The 13,934-nt window shown below is 34.1% G+C and overlaps 1 protein-coding gene across 20 annotated transcripts in view; it reads left to right on the forward strand.

The window, feature by feature from the left end:
* Positions 1-13,934, forward strand: part of IKZF2 (IKAROS family zinc finger 2) — a 152,739-nt gene that overhangs the window by 79,493 nt on the left and 59,312 nt on the right. For 18 of the 20 annotated variants that reach the window (XM_036990770.2, XM_017649085.3, XM_036990767.2 and 15 more), the window contains one exon: positions 12,075-12,341. In XM_036990770.2, coding sequence (XP_036846665.2) covers positions 12,075-12,341 — 267 coding nt within the window. The remainder of the gene's footprint in view (positions 1-12,074; positions 12,342-13,934) is intronic. The other 2 variants (XM_036990773.2, XM_036990774.2) reach the window with 1 other exon arrangement.

Raw genomic sequence — 13,934 nt, forward strand, 5'->3', positions numbered from 1 at the left:
CTGGCATATACGTTTCCACTCTATTCTATGAGTTTGAGTTCTTTTAAGATTCTATATGTAAATAATACCATGCATTATTTGTCTTTGGCTTGTTTCACTTAGCATAATGCCCTCTAGGTCCATCTATCTTGTTATAAAGAGCAGCTTTTCCTTCTTTCTCATAGTAAAATAATATTTCATTATATGTGAGATACATATATACATGTCACAATCTTCTTTATGCATTCATCTGTTGATGGGCACCATAAGTTGTTTCCATATTTTGGCTATCATGCAAAAAAAATAAAAGTCATCCAATTCAGAAAGGAAAAATAAAACTGTCTCTATTTGCTGGTGATATATGTAGACAACCCTAAAGACTGTTAGTACTGTTAGTACTGGTCAACAAATTCAGTAAAGTTGCAGAGTACAAAATCAGTATACAAAAATCAGTTGCATTTCTATAACTAACAATGAACTGTAAGAAAGAAAAATTAAGAAAAAAAATCTCACTTAAAATTTCATCACAAAGAGTGAAATAGTTAGGGATAAATTTAACCAAGGAAATGAAAGATCTACACAGAAAACTATAAGACACTGATGAAAGAAATTAAAGAAGTCACAAATAAAAAGATATTCTATGCTCATTGATTGGAAGAATTAATATTTTTAACATATCCATACAATCCAAAATACCCTACAGATTGACTCAAATCACTATCAGAATTTTGATGAATTTTTCACAGAAATAGAACAAACAATCCTAAAATTTGTATGAAACCTCAAAAGATCTTTGATAACCAAAGTAATCTTTGAGAAAAAAGAACAAAGCTTGTGGCATTATACTTCCTGATTTAAAACTATACTACAAAGCTATAGCAACCAAAACAGTATGGTATAAGTATAAAAAGACACATAAATGCATATAACAGCATAGAGAGCCTAGAAATATACCCATGTATATGATCAATTAATTTACAGCAAAGAAGCCAAGAATATATATAGGGAAATGATAGTCCCTTAGTATGGTGCTGGGAAAACTGGGTAGCCACATGCAAAATAATGGAACTGAGCCCCATCTTACACCATACACAAAAATCAACTCAAAATGGATTAATTAAAAACTTATACTTAACACCTAAAAACATAAAACTCCTGGAAAAAAACCAGGGAGTAAACTCCTTATGTCAGTCTTGCCGTGTTTTTTTGTGTAAAGAAATTTATATTGAGATACTGAGTAGCTAATATATAACTGATCTCACAAATCACTCTTTACATAAAATTTCAAGTGTAGTTTGGTTGCATCTAGAATTATATATACCACATCAAGAATCTTGGCCTCAGGCAGATAGTTTTTTAATTGTTTCACTTGTACAAATAAGTAGTATTTTGTCCATTTCACAGAAAAGGAAGCTAACTCTCTAAGAAGGCAACCTGGCCAATTAGAGGTGACAGATACACAATATCCGCACTAAATCACAAGTTAATAGAAGGGGAAGTGAAACTCAAGTTTATATAAATTTTAGTGCACTTATGATCTGGCAAGAAAACATTAAGTATTTTAAAAGAAGTATTTTTAAGTGAATAAAGAATTTCTTACTACTGATAAACATAATAACTTACCTTTACAAGCTTTTAAAAGAAAATCTTCATGTTCTTTAACTATATTGGATATGTCTGTTGAATTTGCTTTCTGTGATACATAAAACTATGTCATCACTTTAAGAATATTTCATGTGGCATCCTACTATACTGATGGACAGTGACTGCAATGGGGTATGGGTGGCGACTTGATAATATGGGTAACTGTAGTAACCACATTGTTTTTTTCATGTGAAACCTTCAGAGGAGTGTATATCAATAATACCTTAATAAAAATAAATGAACTTAAAAAAATTTCATATACTTCAGTTATGAGCTTTAGAAAGCTAGCTAATGGATGTTCTAGATATGGAGACAGACGACTCATTGAATAATCAAAACTTCAGATCACAAATCCGTGACATGCTTAAAAAATTGCTTACAATTGAGAAGCAGCTGTATTTTTGAAATAGCGATTTTATGGGTGCATTTCTTGATTACTATTCTCCACATTTTGCCCTGAGATTTTATCATAGTACCATATTCTCAGGGGGAGGGCTCATGAGATATTGTTAACTTTCACTGCAGTATTTTACTGTGCCTAGTTGCTCATATATAAAAGCAAGAAAAAGATACATGTATACATACATATGCACATACATGCCTAAGTTTCACAAGGGCCTTGACAGCAGGAACCTATCTGCCTTGTTCACTTCTGCAATGCAGTACCTGCTACTGCAGAACAGGTGCCAGTGAGTGATTTTTGAATAGACGAATGAATGAATTTAAGGAGTTCCCTCCTTCATATTGTGGTTGTTAAAACATGGTCTGTTAATAAGTTGACAGCACTGATCGTTGAAATTATTGCCTATCAGCATTAATTCTCTTATGTCTTCCTGTATTTTAAACTTTCTTTGATATTAGTATTTTCTACTTATGCTACCTGTTGAATTGAATGTACGTATTCCAGAAAAAATGGTGTCATTCAAGCCCAACATGTTTCATATTCCTATCTTCAGGATTGCCCCAATGTTGAGTAACGTCTATCTTCACTATTATATAAAGCATATCCAACCATTAAGTACTGCCTTAAATGCTATTTCCTTCATGAAACCTCTGTACCATCCCTGTACTTCCCTGTAGTAAACATACCTTTACAGTTATATTTGTTTGATGTCCTACATTTTATGATATGCTTTTGTGACAGATCTATTAATAATAAGTAAAATAGCTTTAAGGATGTTGTGCATACAGTTGTATTTAACACTCAGAACATGCCTAGGAGGCAGGTATTATCATTTATCTTGATTTTCTAAATGAAAAAAAAATGAAACTTAGAGTGGTTTCTTAAGGTCACATGGTTAATAAACGAGAACATGGCCTTAAACCCCAGGACACTAAATCTAGATTCTGTACTCTTAACCACGGGCTATACTGCCTGCTCTCAGTGACTGCGTGCCTTCCCAGCCTTACAAGTTTCATGTAGTGGCTATCACCATACACTATAGGAAATATTGAGTGACTTCCTAATGTTCACATATATAAAGAACTTAACACAGATATTCTAGTCCAACATTTCCATCATTCACCTAGTACTTCCTATGTTGCTTTGTAATTATTTTTTACCTTTAAACAAATGTCCTCTGTATAACTGTTTAACACGTCTCTTTATTAGGGGTGGAAACCAGGTATGACTAGCATAAAAAAAGTTGCTGCTGCTACATTGTGGAAACAAATACTTGGTATGGATTTGTTAAAATTTACCAGGGTGGTTGACGAGATTCATTTTCCTTAATCATCGCTACAAGTTTTATCTTCCTTGTTACTACTTGACATGTTTGTTGGTTACATTTTTCTTACCTGACCAATTGTGCATCTCAGGGCCCCAGGTTGACTCTGTTTATTTCACACAAATAGTGTTTATGGAAGAACACCAAGGAAATAACTTGTGTAGTCTTGACGTCAGTGTGTATGTTCCAGATTTTGGCAACCAAGGATATTTAAATCCAGGGCCTGGAGAGCTGTTGGGTTCCTCTTTCACTTTAGATCAGAGACTGAGTAGAGCTGCTGAAGTAATCGTGTGGCTTGCTTCCTCCCCCTGTTGCTGTAGCCCCGTAATAGAAGCACTGCTCCGTCTCTTCCCTCTTTCTCTTTAGTGTGCAGGCAGTACTGCCTTCTGACCTGGTTTAAGCGTCCTCAGTGACCTCTGGAAATCCAATGTGTGGGTCCCTTCAGGAATATGTCCACTCAGCTTGATTTTGGAGTAATGATTTTACAACTTACAGAAGTTTGGATAAAAATTTTGTACTCCCTTTATTAACGAAATAATTTCACAATGTAATTTGCTTCACAAACCTCCCACAGTTATGTTAAGCAGATGGTTGCCAAACACCAGTTCAAAGTAGATTGCTCTTATATGAAATAAAATCCATGCTCAGAAAATTTGGCAGCATAAGCTGGTCTTCTTCCAAACCAGGCTTTCAGACTAATTTCTCTTCACTCAAACCTGGCAAACTACTACACCTGTATTAGACATGCAGTAAAAAAATGTGTCAGATGGCATGCAATGATTCAAAGTTCTCCTTCTTTCACATACTGATATCCTTTCGTTCTTTACTGATAACTAGTAACTGCTCTGCTGTTGATGACGTCGGAAATAGCACGAATTTGGTCATTAGTGAGTTCTGGGTTCCAGGTCAGATCTGGCTCTGCATAGGTGTGTGATGTGGACACTCTGAGCTTCAGTTTCTCCATATGTAAAATGAGGATAATGTTATGTACTTAGAGTGACTGTCATGATTGCCAGGTGGCACATATAATTCCTGTTAGTCCACTGGTCCTTTAATCAGTGTTATACTAATGTTGATGTTCTGTGTTTAGAACCTAATTCTACTGTTACATTTATTTGACACCTGTGGTTAATTTATGCATGATAGGTAAATCAGCAACAACGGTTCTGCAAACTTATCCGGGTGCATAGTGTAAGTAAGGGTAACACAGCGATACAACTGTGAATAAAGATAACATTTCCTTTCAAGGATTCACACATAGGGAATGTAGAGTTAAGGCAAATATACTAATTAAATCTGTGTCTTAGTGCTTAGGAAACACCATGAAAAAAAGTAGCAGGTTAGTGGGGTTTGAATGGTGTGCTACTACTGATAGAAATAGGGAAGCCATTCCAGAAAATAATAACAGGAGCCATGAAAAATAAAAAGGAGTAAGTAGGTAAGTGTAGGATGAATTCCAAGAAGAATGGCTGGACAATGGCTGGAAAAGTATGAATACCGAAGGGACTAATAGGGCATATGGCTGAAGGATATGATGGAGATTTACTGTGAATGTCCTTAAATCCCACACCAATATCTTTGTATTTAATTTGTAGACAGCCGGCAGTCATTGGAAATATTTAGAACAGTCATATGATATCTGCTTTAGGAAGATTCACAAGTGAATATAAGATGACTTGGGGGAGTGGAGTATGGCAAAAGAATGAAGAAAAGAGACCTGTTAGAAAGCTGTTGAGATTGTTCCAGGTGAGAGGTCATGGGGAATCTAACAAAAGTTTTGTGTTGCCCTTGAAGGTGCATAAAGAAGTTGGATATGCTAGACATGGCAGGTACTGAATCTTTAGGATTTGGCAAATGAAATCATTCCTTTAAATTAGAGATAGACTATTGTATGCCTATGGCATTTTTATTGAACCTAGGCTTATTGTCTCCACATTGTACGTTTCTCATGAACTAGTTGTCTGCCCCGAAATGGCAACTTCATCTCTGGACTACAATGGTGCCCCTGTGCTGGGCAATAAAGGCTTGTGGTTTGAGGATGGGCCTGCTATATAAGGTGTCATGTATTGTGGGAGACCATGAAGGAGTCAGATGTCTTGTCCTCCGTATTTTAATTTTTGTCTTCAAGGAGGTAGAACAGACACTCTTTGGTATTTATTGTCTTGGGAGGATCTCTCCTAGTGTAAGTGAAATGCTGCATAAGCTACTCATCTGTATGATTTATCTTTATAACACTAATTGACACAAGACGGTCAAAACTTGACCACAGAGAAAGTCTGAAAATGCTGTCTTCCACAAACTGTTGGTTTAGAGATAATATTGACTTACTCCTCAAATGGCTATCTTTACCTACCACTGAGAAGTCACAGCATGACAAAGGAATATAGAGAAGGTGAGGGGTGGGAGAGGACTGAGTACTGACACTTCTTCAGGAACTAGTTGTACTGCAAAGACCTACACCTGCCTTAGGACCAAAGCGAATTTGAAAACAGGAGGTAGTTGTTTTGAGTGGGCATATGCACCGCACTTTTGATAGAAATTTTTATCTGACCTTTGTGGACTTGAATTCCTGGCATCCTTTTCAACTGTTGGACATACTTTTTATAGCATCTGAAAGATCTCTGCCCGCGACTGATTTACTGATTTCTCCTAAATATAATAGGAACCTTAGTTACTTGTTTAGTTGGAGAGCTAGTACCATGTCACAGAAAGAGGACTAGGCTAAGAGGAAGATGAGCTTGATTTAAAATAAGGCTCACATGTACTTTGTATCCTTGGGAGAGTCTCTTAACATCCACGCCTCCATCTGTTTATCTGTGACTGCCCTACCTGTTCACGGTGTTGTGAGTATCAGAGACAAGATGTAAATCATAAATAATTATGTTATTTTTATATTATTATTAAAAGGGTTATAAATCTTCAGAGACTGTTTTATCTAGCCTGCTATTCTGAGGAAGCATCAAATGTTCTTTATCCCATATTTCAGATGATGCAGGTGGCTGAATCAAAAATAAACAAATCTCTCAAGGCCCCATAACTAGTTAGTTAAGTGGCCGAGAGGACGTAAAGACCCTGGTGTCCTGCCTTCAGGTTCAGGGTAACTTTCTACTGCACTATTCTTAGAATAACCGTATTTCAGAAATTAGCCTTGTCTCTATCTAGTTACTCTAATAGGTTTAAGAAATCCATAATCTCACTGTATTGGAGAGAGAAGAAGTGAGAAAGAAAGGAAAATGAAGCAATGTGATGTACAGACAGAACACTGCTTGCAAATGGTTCAGCTGCAGTTCAGTGATACCACTGTCTGGACTTGTCCAACCATTTATAAAACAAATACTTTAAGGATGTGTGAGGAGCTGTTTTGCAAGATGTACCCATATATTTATTCACAGTTAAAAGAAACGAAGGTTTTATATTTTGCAAAATTTCACGGAGGACATTTGTTTTTAAACGATTGCACATACCTTAAAATAAGTTTTGTTGTGATGGTTTTACTTTGTGTAGATTACTGGTAAATTCTTAATAAATAATTCTGCTTTACATCAGAGTTTTGAAGGCAGTTTGTTTTCCTAACATTATTTAAACAGCTGCTGGTCTGTTAACATGGATTTAATCATGTTTGGTGTTTCTGTTTTGAAAGTTTAAATGATAGAGGGAGAATTATATTAGCTCAGAAGCAACTTCAACAGATTCTTAGACAGATATATTGATTCAATTAATGTATATAACATAATTTCAAGTACCTGGCATAGACTGGGAGAAATTGATGCTTTTAAATAATAACATCCCTTAAGTGTCCTCTTGAATTGTCACACAAGAGAAACCAAGCATATAAATGTCCACTTACCTATAATACACCTGAAAGATTTTTTTTCTCAACTTGGTAAGTAAAGAATGGTTTCAGCTATCTTTTATTCAGCACTGTGAAATAAATATTTAACTCCCATAATACTTGCTTCCTTTAAAAAATTAAAAATTAAAAGCCAAAAAGTGTAATTTGGAAACTAAACAAATAAATCATGAATTCGATAGTAATGAATCTAGAAAGTCTATTTTATACTCCATAATATTAATAAATATTATATCCCTTCAAATAAAGCAAATAAATCATACCTCCCTTGAATTATTTTCCTGGCAAGGAAACTTGAATAATCTGTTTGTGGGTAGGTAGAATCAAGTCATACTAATACTAAAGTTTTAAGTTATACAGAGTTAAATTTAGATATTAAAGTGTCTTAGTAATATTATTAGTTCTGATTATTGTGATATTTCCAAAGCTTGGCATTTAAAAATGATAGGATTACATGTGAAAACCACACTGTAAGGATGAAGATAGAATTTATTTCTGTAATTTGATAACTCAAAATTAAGTGAATATATTTCACCATGCATCTTTTCCTCCCAAATTTTGAAAAATGGTATTTCCATTAGTTGAGGACATCAATGGCTAGACATTGCAAAATCAAATGCTGTTTGCATAGGTGTTTAGAGAAGGTACCGAGTAACTGAAAGTAAATGTCCAATTTATAAGAAAAGCATCTTTAGATTTATATACTATTCAGGTCAGTACATTTATTTATTTTGTACCTAAATTATAAAATATTTCCTGTACTGTTGCTCGTGAATTCTTTCATGACCTGTTTCTGACTAGTATATAATATACTTTTGATATGGGTTTCTTATGGAATTTATTATTCTTCAGGTTTTAATCTTACACTTCCATAATCACTTTTAGCAAAGTATTAGGTAAGCAGCAAGTACTTCATAATATTTAATAGCATTAATAATATTTGCTGGTTCAGCAATTTTTTTAAGAGAATTCAGTTTCACTCCTGTTTCTTTTTGGTTGAAGTTGGATGAGTTCTAGGAATGTGAGGTCTATTAGTCTGTAACGACTTCATATATTTTATTTTCCATTTCATGTTTAAGTGTTATACATTCAGGTTTTGCACTGTCTTCTTTTAAAATTTTCAAAGCATAATGATAGTGGTAAAGAAAATTTTCATTATGATACAGACTAAATTAAAATTGGTTTCTGACAGCTTCACAAAATAACATGATTTTTCTCCATTTGTTCTCTACCATTATTTTTACAGTGATCTATATCTGTTTACCTGTATAAACACCCTTATTCTATCATCTCTTTATTCAATACCATGTTAGTGAATTAAAGGCAAGTCTTGGGTAACTTTATTCATTCATGTTATGTATCTTGAAACAATGAAAAATATGAAGCCTTTGTGTGTAGAGAGCCTGAGGTCACTGAAGAAACTTTTATGATTGAAAATTGTTTGACCTTATAGTATGAGCTCCTGTGTAAATCTCTCTACTTCTCAGCATTGGCATGATCATTTGTAAATGGAGGTGATTAAACTGTGTTTTTATAGCATCCATATGCTGAATTCTAAAGTTCAAGAATGTTACTTTTAAAGCATAAAGATGGGGAAAAGGTTTATAAACCTCTGCATTATGAATCAATTTTTTGCATGAATGTATATGTGGAACTTTTTATCCTGAAATATATTCAAAGGTTTTTCTGTGCAAAATTGTTCATAAGTGTCTTTTCTATTAACTATTATTATCCTTCACCTATGTTCTCACATTTCCAAGTCTAGTAAAAAAAAAATATAACAATTAACTTCTTTTTGATCCTTCATTAAAGCTATGAAATTGTCTTCTTTGTTTTAAACTGTAAATCACCTCATCTTCTTAAAGTTATAAAAAAGATACCTACATTAAACATCTTCATTTTGTTTATTGAAATTATTCAAATATCTGTATTTTGTTATATATGACTACAGTATTGAATAACAGAACAAATGATCAATTAATTAAAATTGCATTTCACATCTCTTTTTATTGGTAATAATTTATTCTGACAAATATTGTTTATATTATACTGTTAGTGCTTGTCAGTATATAATAATGTATGTAAATTCCCACAGACATGCTGGAATTTTACATTCTTTATTTCATATCAAGGAAATAAGTTTAAAAAGTAATTCTTGGTATTGAGGTTTCTAATAACAAGATTCAGTTTTACTCATATTGACAAGTTCTGATCTTCATAGTAATTAGCCCATTTATGAGACTGTCTTCCTGTTACCATGCTGTAAAAGAAATAACTGTATAATGAAGAGTAAAAATTTAATTTCAAAGGTTTGATAACTAATGTCCTATGAATATTATTATACAATGCTTACTAGTTATAATAGCTTTATATATTATATCTACAAATAATCATACTACAACTCTCCTATTAGTATATAAATTATAATTGGGAGTACATGCAAGTTTGCCAAACATGAATTTTATCATTAATGAGTTAAAATATTAGGTGCCCTTCATTAATTAAAAACACAAATTCTTGAAAACAACAGCAAACATTTAAATATGGGAGATTCCCAACTTCACTTATAATTTTAAAAAATGCAGATTAAAATCTACAGTAAAATACCAATTTGTATCATCAGATTGACAGTTCTATGTGGTATTATACAATAATGTCTATATTAGTAATAAACAAGAAATATCTTAAATTTCTATTGATAGAGCCTAGATGAATAAACTATAATACATTTATAAAGTAGATTCCATGCAAGTATTAGAAAGAGCAATGTAGGTTTTTGTGTACTAATATGGAAAATATTACACAGATACTGTTAAAGAAGGCAAAGTTTAGATCAGGTGAATTGTACATTCCAATTTGTGTAAAAAGAGAGGCTATATATACACCCCCAACACACACATGCACACATAAGCACTTTAGCATTAGAAAATAAAGGTAGTGGTTGCTTCTGAGAGCAGAACTGAGGGGCAGTGAACATTCTGTATCCTTTATGTTGATTAATTTTTTGTTATTATGTTCATGGCTTCTTTAAACATATAAAACGAGTTTAAATAAAAAAAATTCTTAATTTAGTGAAACAGCTTAGTGGACACTGCCTTAACACCTTCTAGATGCCACAGATTTCTTGAGCATGTCAGGGATATTAAGATGGATGAAATTTTGTTCCTACTCTTCTCAAAAACCAATAAAGCAGTACTGATTTGTAAACAGGGTAAAACTCAGTGTAGTACTCTATTAGAATGGGGCCTGGATGACTCTGCATCCCTTCATAGATCTTACAGAGCAGTTTACATACTGTAAGTTAATTGATCCTCCTGTAAACCTTATGGAATAGAGCACTGTATGTCCACAGAAAAATAATAGTGAAGCCTATTTTCTATATTTACTCATTTTAGGCTCACATCAGTCCAAGAAAGTGGGTACCATTGCAGCCCCATTGTAGAGAGGACGTGGAGAACTTGAGTATCTTACAGAAAGGTAACCCTACTTGTAGTGAGTGCCAGAGCTAGTATTCAGATTTAGGCAGTGTGGTTAAAGGATCCTCACTATTAATAGCTAAACTATTCTGCTCAAACTTTATTTTGTAATTTCAGTTCATTTCCACTTGCCAATGAGAGACATAAGATTCAGAGGTTAAATAATTAGTTTGAGATGGTATCGCTAGTAAATGTCAAAGCCAGTCCTAGAGCCATGGTCTCCTGACTACACCCAGTTAGTGGTCTCATTGTACCACACTGCCTCTAGTTCACAGGGGTTCTAAGGAGCAGAGCAGAGGAAGGTACATTTCAATAGCACTACCTGTTATAAGCACTAATAGCAAATCACAGAATGTGTAGTTTCTCTAATTAAACAACTGGAGTAAAAACAACTTACTTCCTTTTTGTGAAATATTTACTCTATTCAACTAGTACCAAATGATTGGTTTTGCTCAGTAACTTTGATATGATTTCTTAAGAAATTTTTAAGATCGCTGGCTAAAAAAGTGATACAGCTTGCTTCTGCTTTGGGAAAAGACTGTCAGCAAATGAGAATGAGGGCATTACTAACAGAATTCCAAGTTTTCTGTGGGATGAGTCAGAAGCAGCAAACAGAAGGCATTGAATTTCTTAACTGTCCCAAGTGCGTGCATGCTATGCCATTCTTGTCAGTGCTTTTGGTGTACACGAAGTTGGAATACTTTGATTTGCAAACTCACGTGCTCCATAGAGAACTTCTTTTTTCAATATGGGAAAAAAAGCAGAGTGGTTTAAGAGCATGTGAGGTCTGTGTACCCTGCCCTACATTTATATAGCTCTTTACTGAATGTATGTGTTTAGTCTGATTTTAGGATATTTGCCTTGACAGTGCACCTTTATATGTCTAAGACATATGAATTAAGATCTCAAGTTGTTTCTCATGCTCAGTTCAGAAGCACGTTTACACAGGTACCCTGATGTGAAACAGAGAATGTGAAGTATATGTAGAAGGACTGTTAAATTAAGAGGAGGCATGGCTCAGCGGGTAAAGCAATGTCTAATCTTGTCTCTTCCATGGTCCTACCTCAGTCTTGGTAGCCTTAGGGACAAACTCAAAAGCCAACTCCAGAATTATTTAAGGACTTGCTTAAAAAGTATGCTACTGAGTTGAAGAAATAAATGTGTGTGGACATAAAGTGTCATTCTGTTTACCTAGAACTTTCTTGAGCCATCATCACTTTCATGCCAAAGCTTCAATAAAATATCATAAAGCACCCATATATTTTAACATTGCATTGGTGATGGCATACATAGCATTTCCAACCATGTTAATACAGTAGCAGTGGATGGAAGACAGATGTAGGTGATAACACATAACATGCATTTAAATTTTTTTCTTTTCTTCTTTTTAAATTACAGCAAATTCAGTAAAGCTAGAAATGCAGAGTGATGAAGAGTGTGACAGGAAACCCCTGAGCCGTGAAGATGAGATCAGGGGCCGTGATGAGGGCAGCAGCCTAGAAGAACCCCTAATTGAGAGCAGTGAGCTGGCTGACAACAGGAAAGTCCAGGAGCTTCAAGGCGAGGGAGGAATCCGGCTTCCGAATGGTAAACTGAAATGTGACGTCTGTGGCATGGTTTGCATTGGGCCCAATGTGCTTATGGTACATAAAAGGAGTCACACTGGTAAGCAGCTGAAAGAATAACCTGATGACTGCCTGTGACATCTGATGTTGATATTACCTGACATCTATTCTCTTTCCTTTTCATTCAGGGGTGGCAATGGTGAGACTACCTTTTCAGAATTCTGCTAGTATTGGATTGCTGAAAAGCAGAGAGTAGCCTGGGTCTTGACTTCCAGCCTTCAAATCTGAATAGCATGTCAGAAAAGAAGTTTGGGATTCAGTTTCCACAATTCTTAATATAGCAATAATATGATAAGGGTTCAAAAGGTATAGGAGAACTGTGTAACTTAATCTTTTTGTATTTCTATACATATTTTACCATACCCATGGCAGGTAATATAGTTTGCTAGCTAAGAGTTTATGCTATAAAATGGTACTCATGCATTTATGTAGGAATGGATCATTTTCAACTTATCTAGGTAACTTATTGGACTGCAATTTCCAATCAATCTTTGCCTACTATGGGTTTCTGTATTAGGCAGATACTTTCCTAGCTCAAGGATGTTACCATCTTCCTGTAATTTTTTACTGTAACTCCTGCAAGGAGATATGTAGGATGGAACATAACGAAGGATGGCAGGTGTGCTGGTAGGAATGTGTAATCATAGAATAGAGTGAGAAAAAGAGGCCTTCAATTAATTTAACCTATACTTTCAGGCATTTGAGTAATGTTAAAAAAAAACTAAATGTGGAGAAGGCCTTATTTGAATCCCTTCAAATCCTTTGGCAGAATGAAGTTTTTTTTAATTTTAAAAAGCCAGAAATGAGATTGTGGTAAGAAAGGCATATCACTGACTCTTAAAAAAAAAGTTCCAAGTTCATATGAAAACAGATTTAAAGGTTATTGATAGCTTTAAATATAATGCATAATGGTATTATATAGCAAAATAGTCACTTGTTCTCTCAAGTCTTAAAGTATGATAGAAAGGTAAATCACAATAAAGAAATTGAATTAAATTTAAAAATTTACTTCTGGATAACCAATTTAAGTAGCTTAAAACATGAGAGATACCAGGCACATTGAGTCTTTTTAGTCTAAACCTCTCATTTACACATGAACAAGCTCAAGCCCCAGAAAAGTCATTTGTCCATTATCCTCCCCATAATTAAGGGCATTGAGAGGCTAGAACCAAGGTGTTTCCTGATCCTGACGCCCAGATTTGTTTTCTTCAAATATACTATGCTTGGTATATCAATATGCCAGCATTTTGTGATAAGTTATGACAAAAGGCTGATATCCTAAAAATTATAGTAAGAAGCTACACATTAAAATCAGTGTTACCAGATAATAATTGAAATCATCAGCTTTAGAGTCTATAATATACCTTTATTCCAACCATAGTTACATTTTTACTTTTTGTTTTATTTTGAATTCCATTTTAAATAGTACATTTTTAGAACATTTATTGGTGCAAATGGATTTTTTAAATTTTTTTTAATTTTTAAAGATACCACATGGAAAAGTTAAAAGATCAAGTTTGGTATATTTGATAAGAGAAGAAGGAAAGACTGTAAACTAATGAGTCTACTTTTCTTCTATGCTCACAGTTATTCTAGCTGCAGTTCTAAGATTTCCACAAAGCTATATAAATAT

Source organism: Manis javanica, chromosome 12 (genome assembly GCF_040802235.1).
Source record: "Manis javanica isolate MJ-LG chromosome 12, MJ_LKY, whole genome shotgun sequence".
In the NCBI taxonomy this organism is placed as follows: domain Eukaryota; kingdom Metazoa; phylum Chordata; class Mammalia; order Pholidota; family Manidae; genus Manis; species Manis javanica.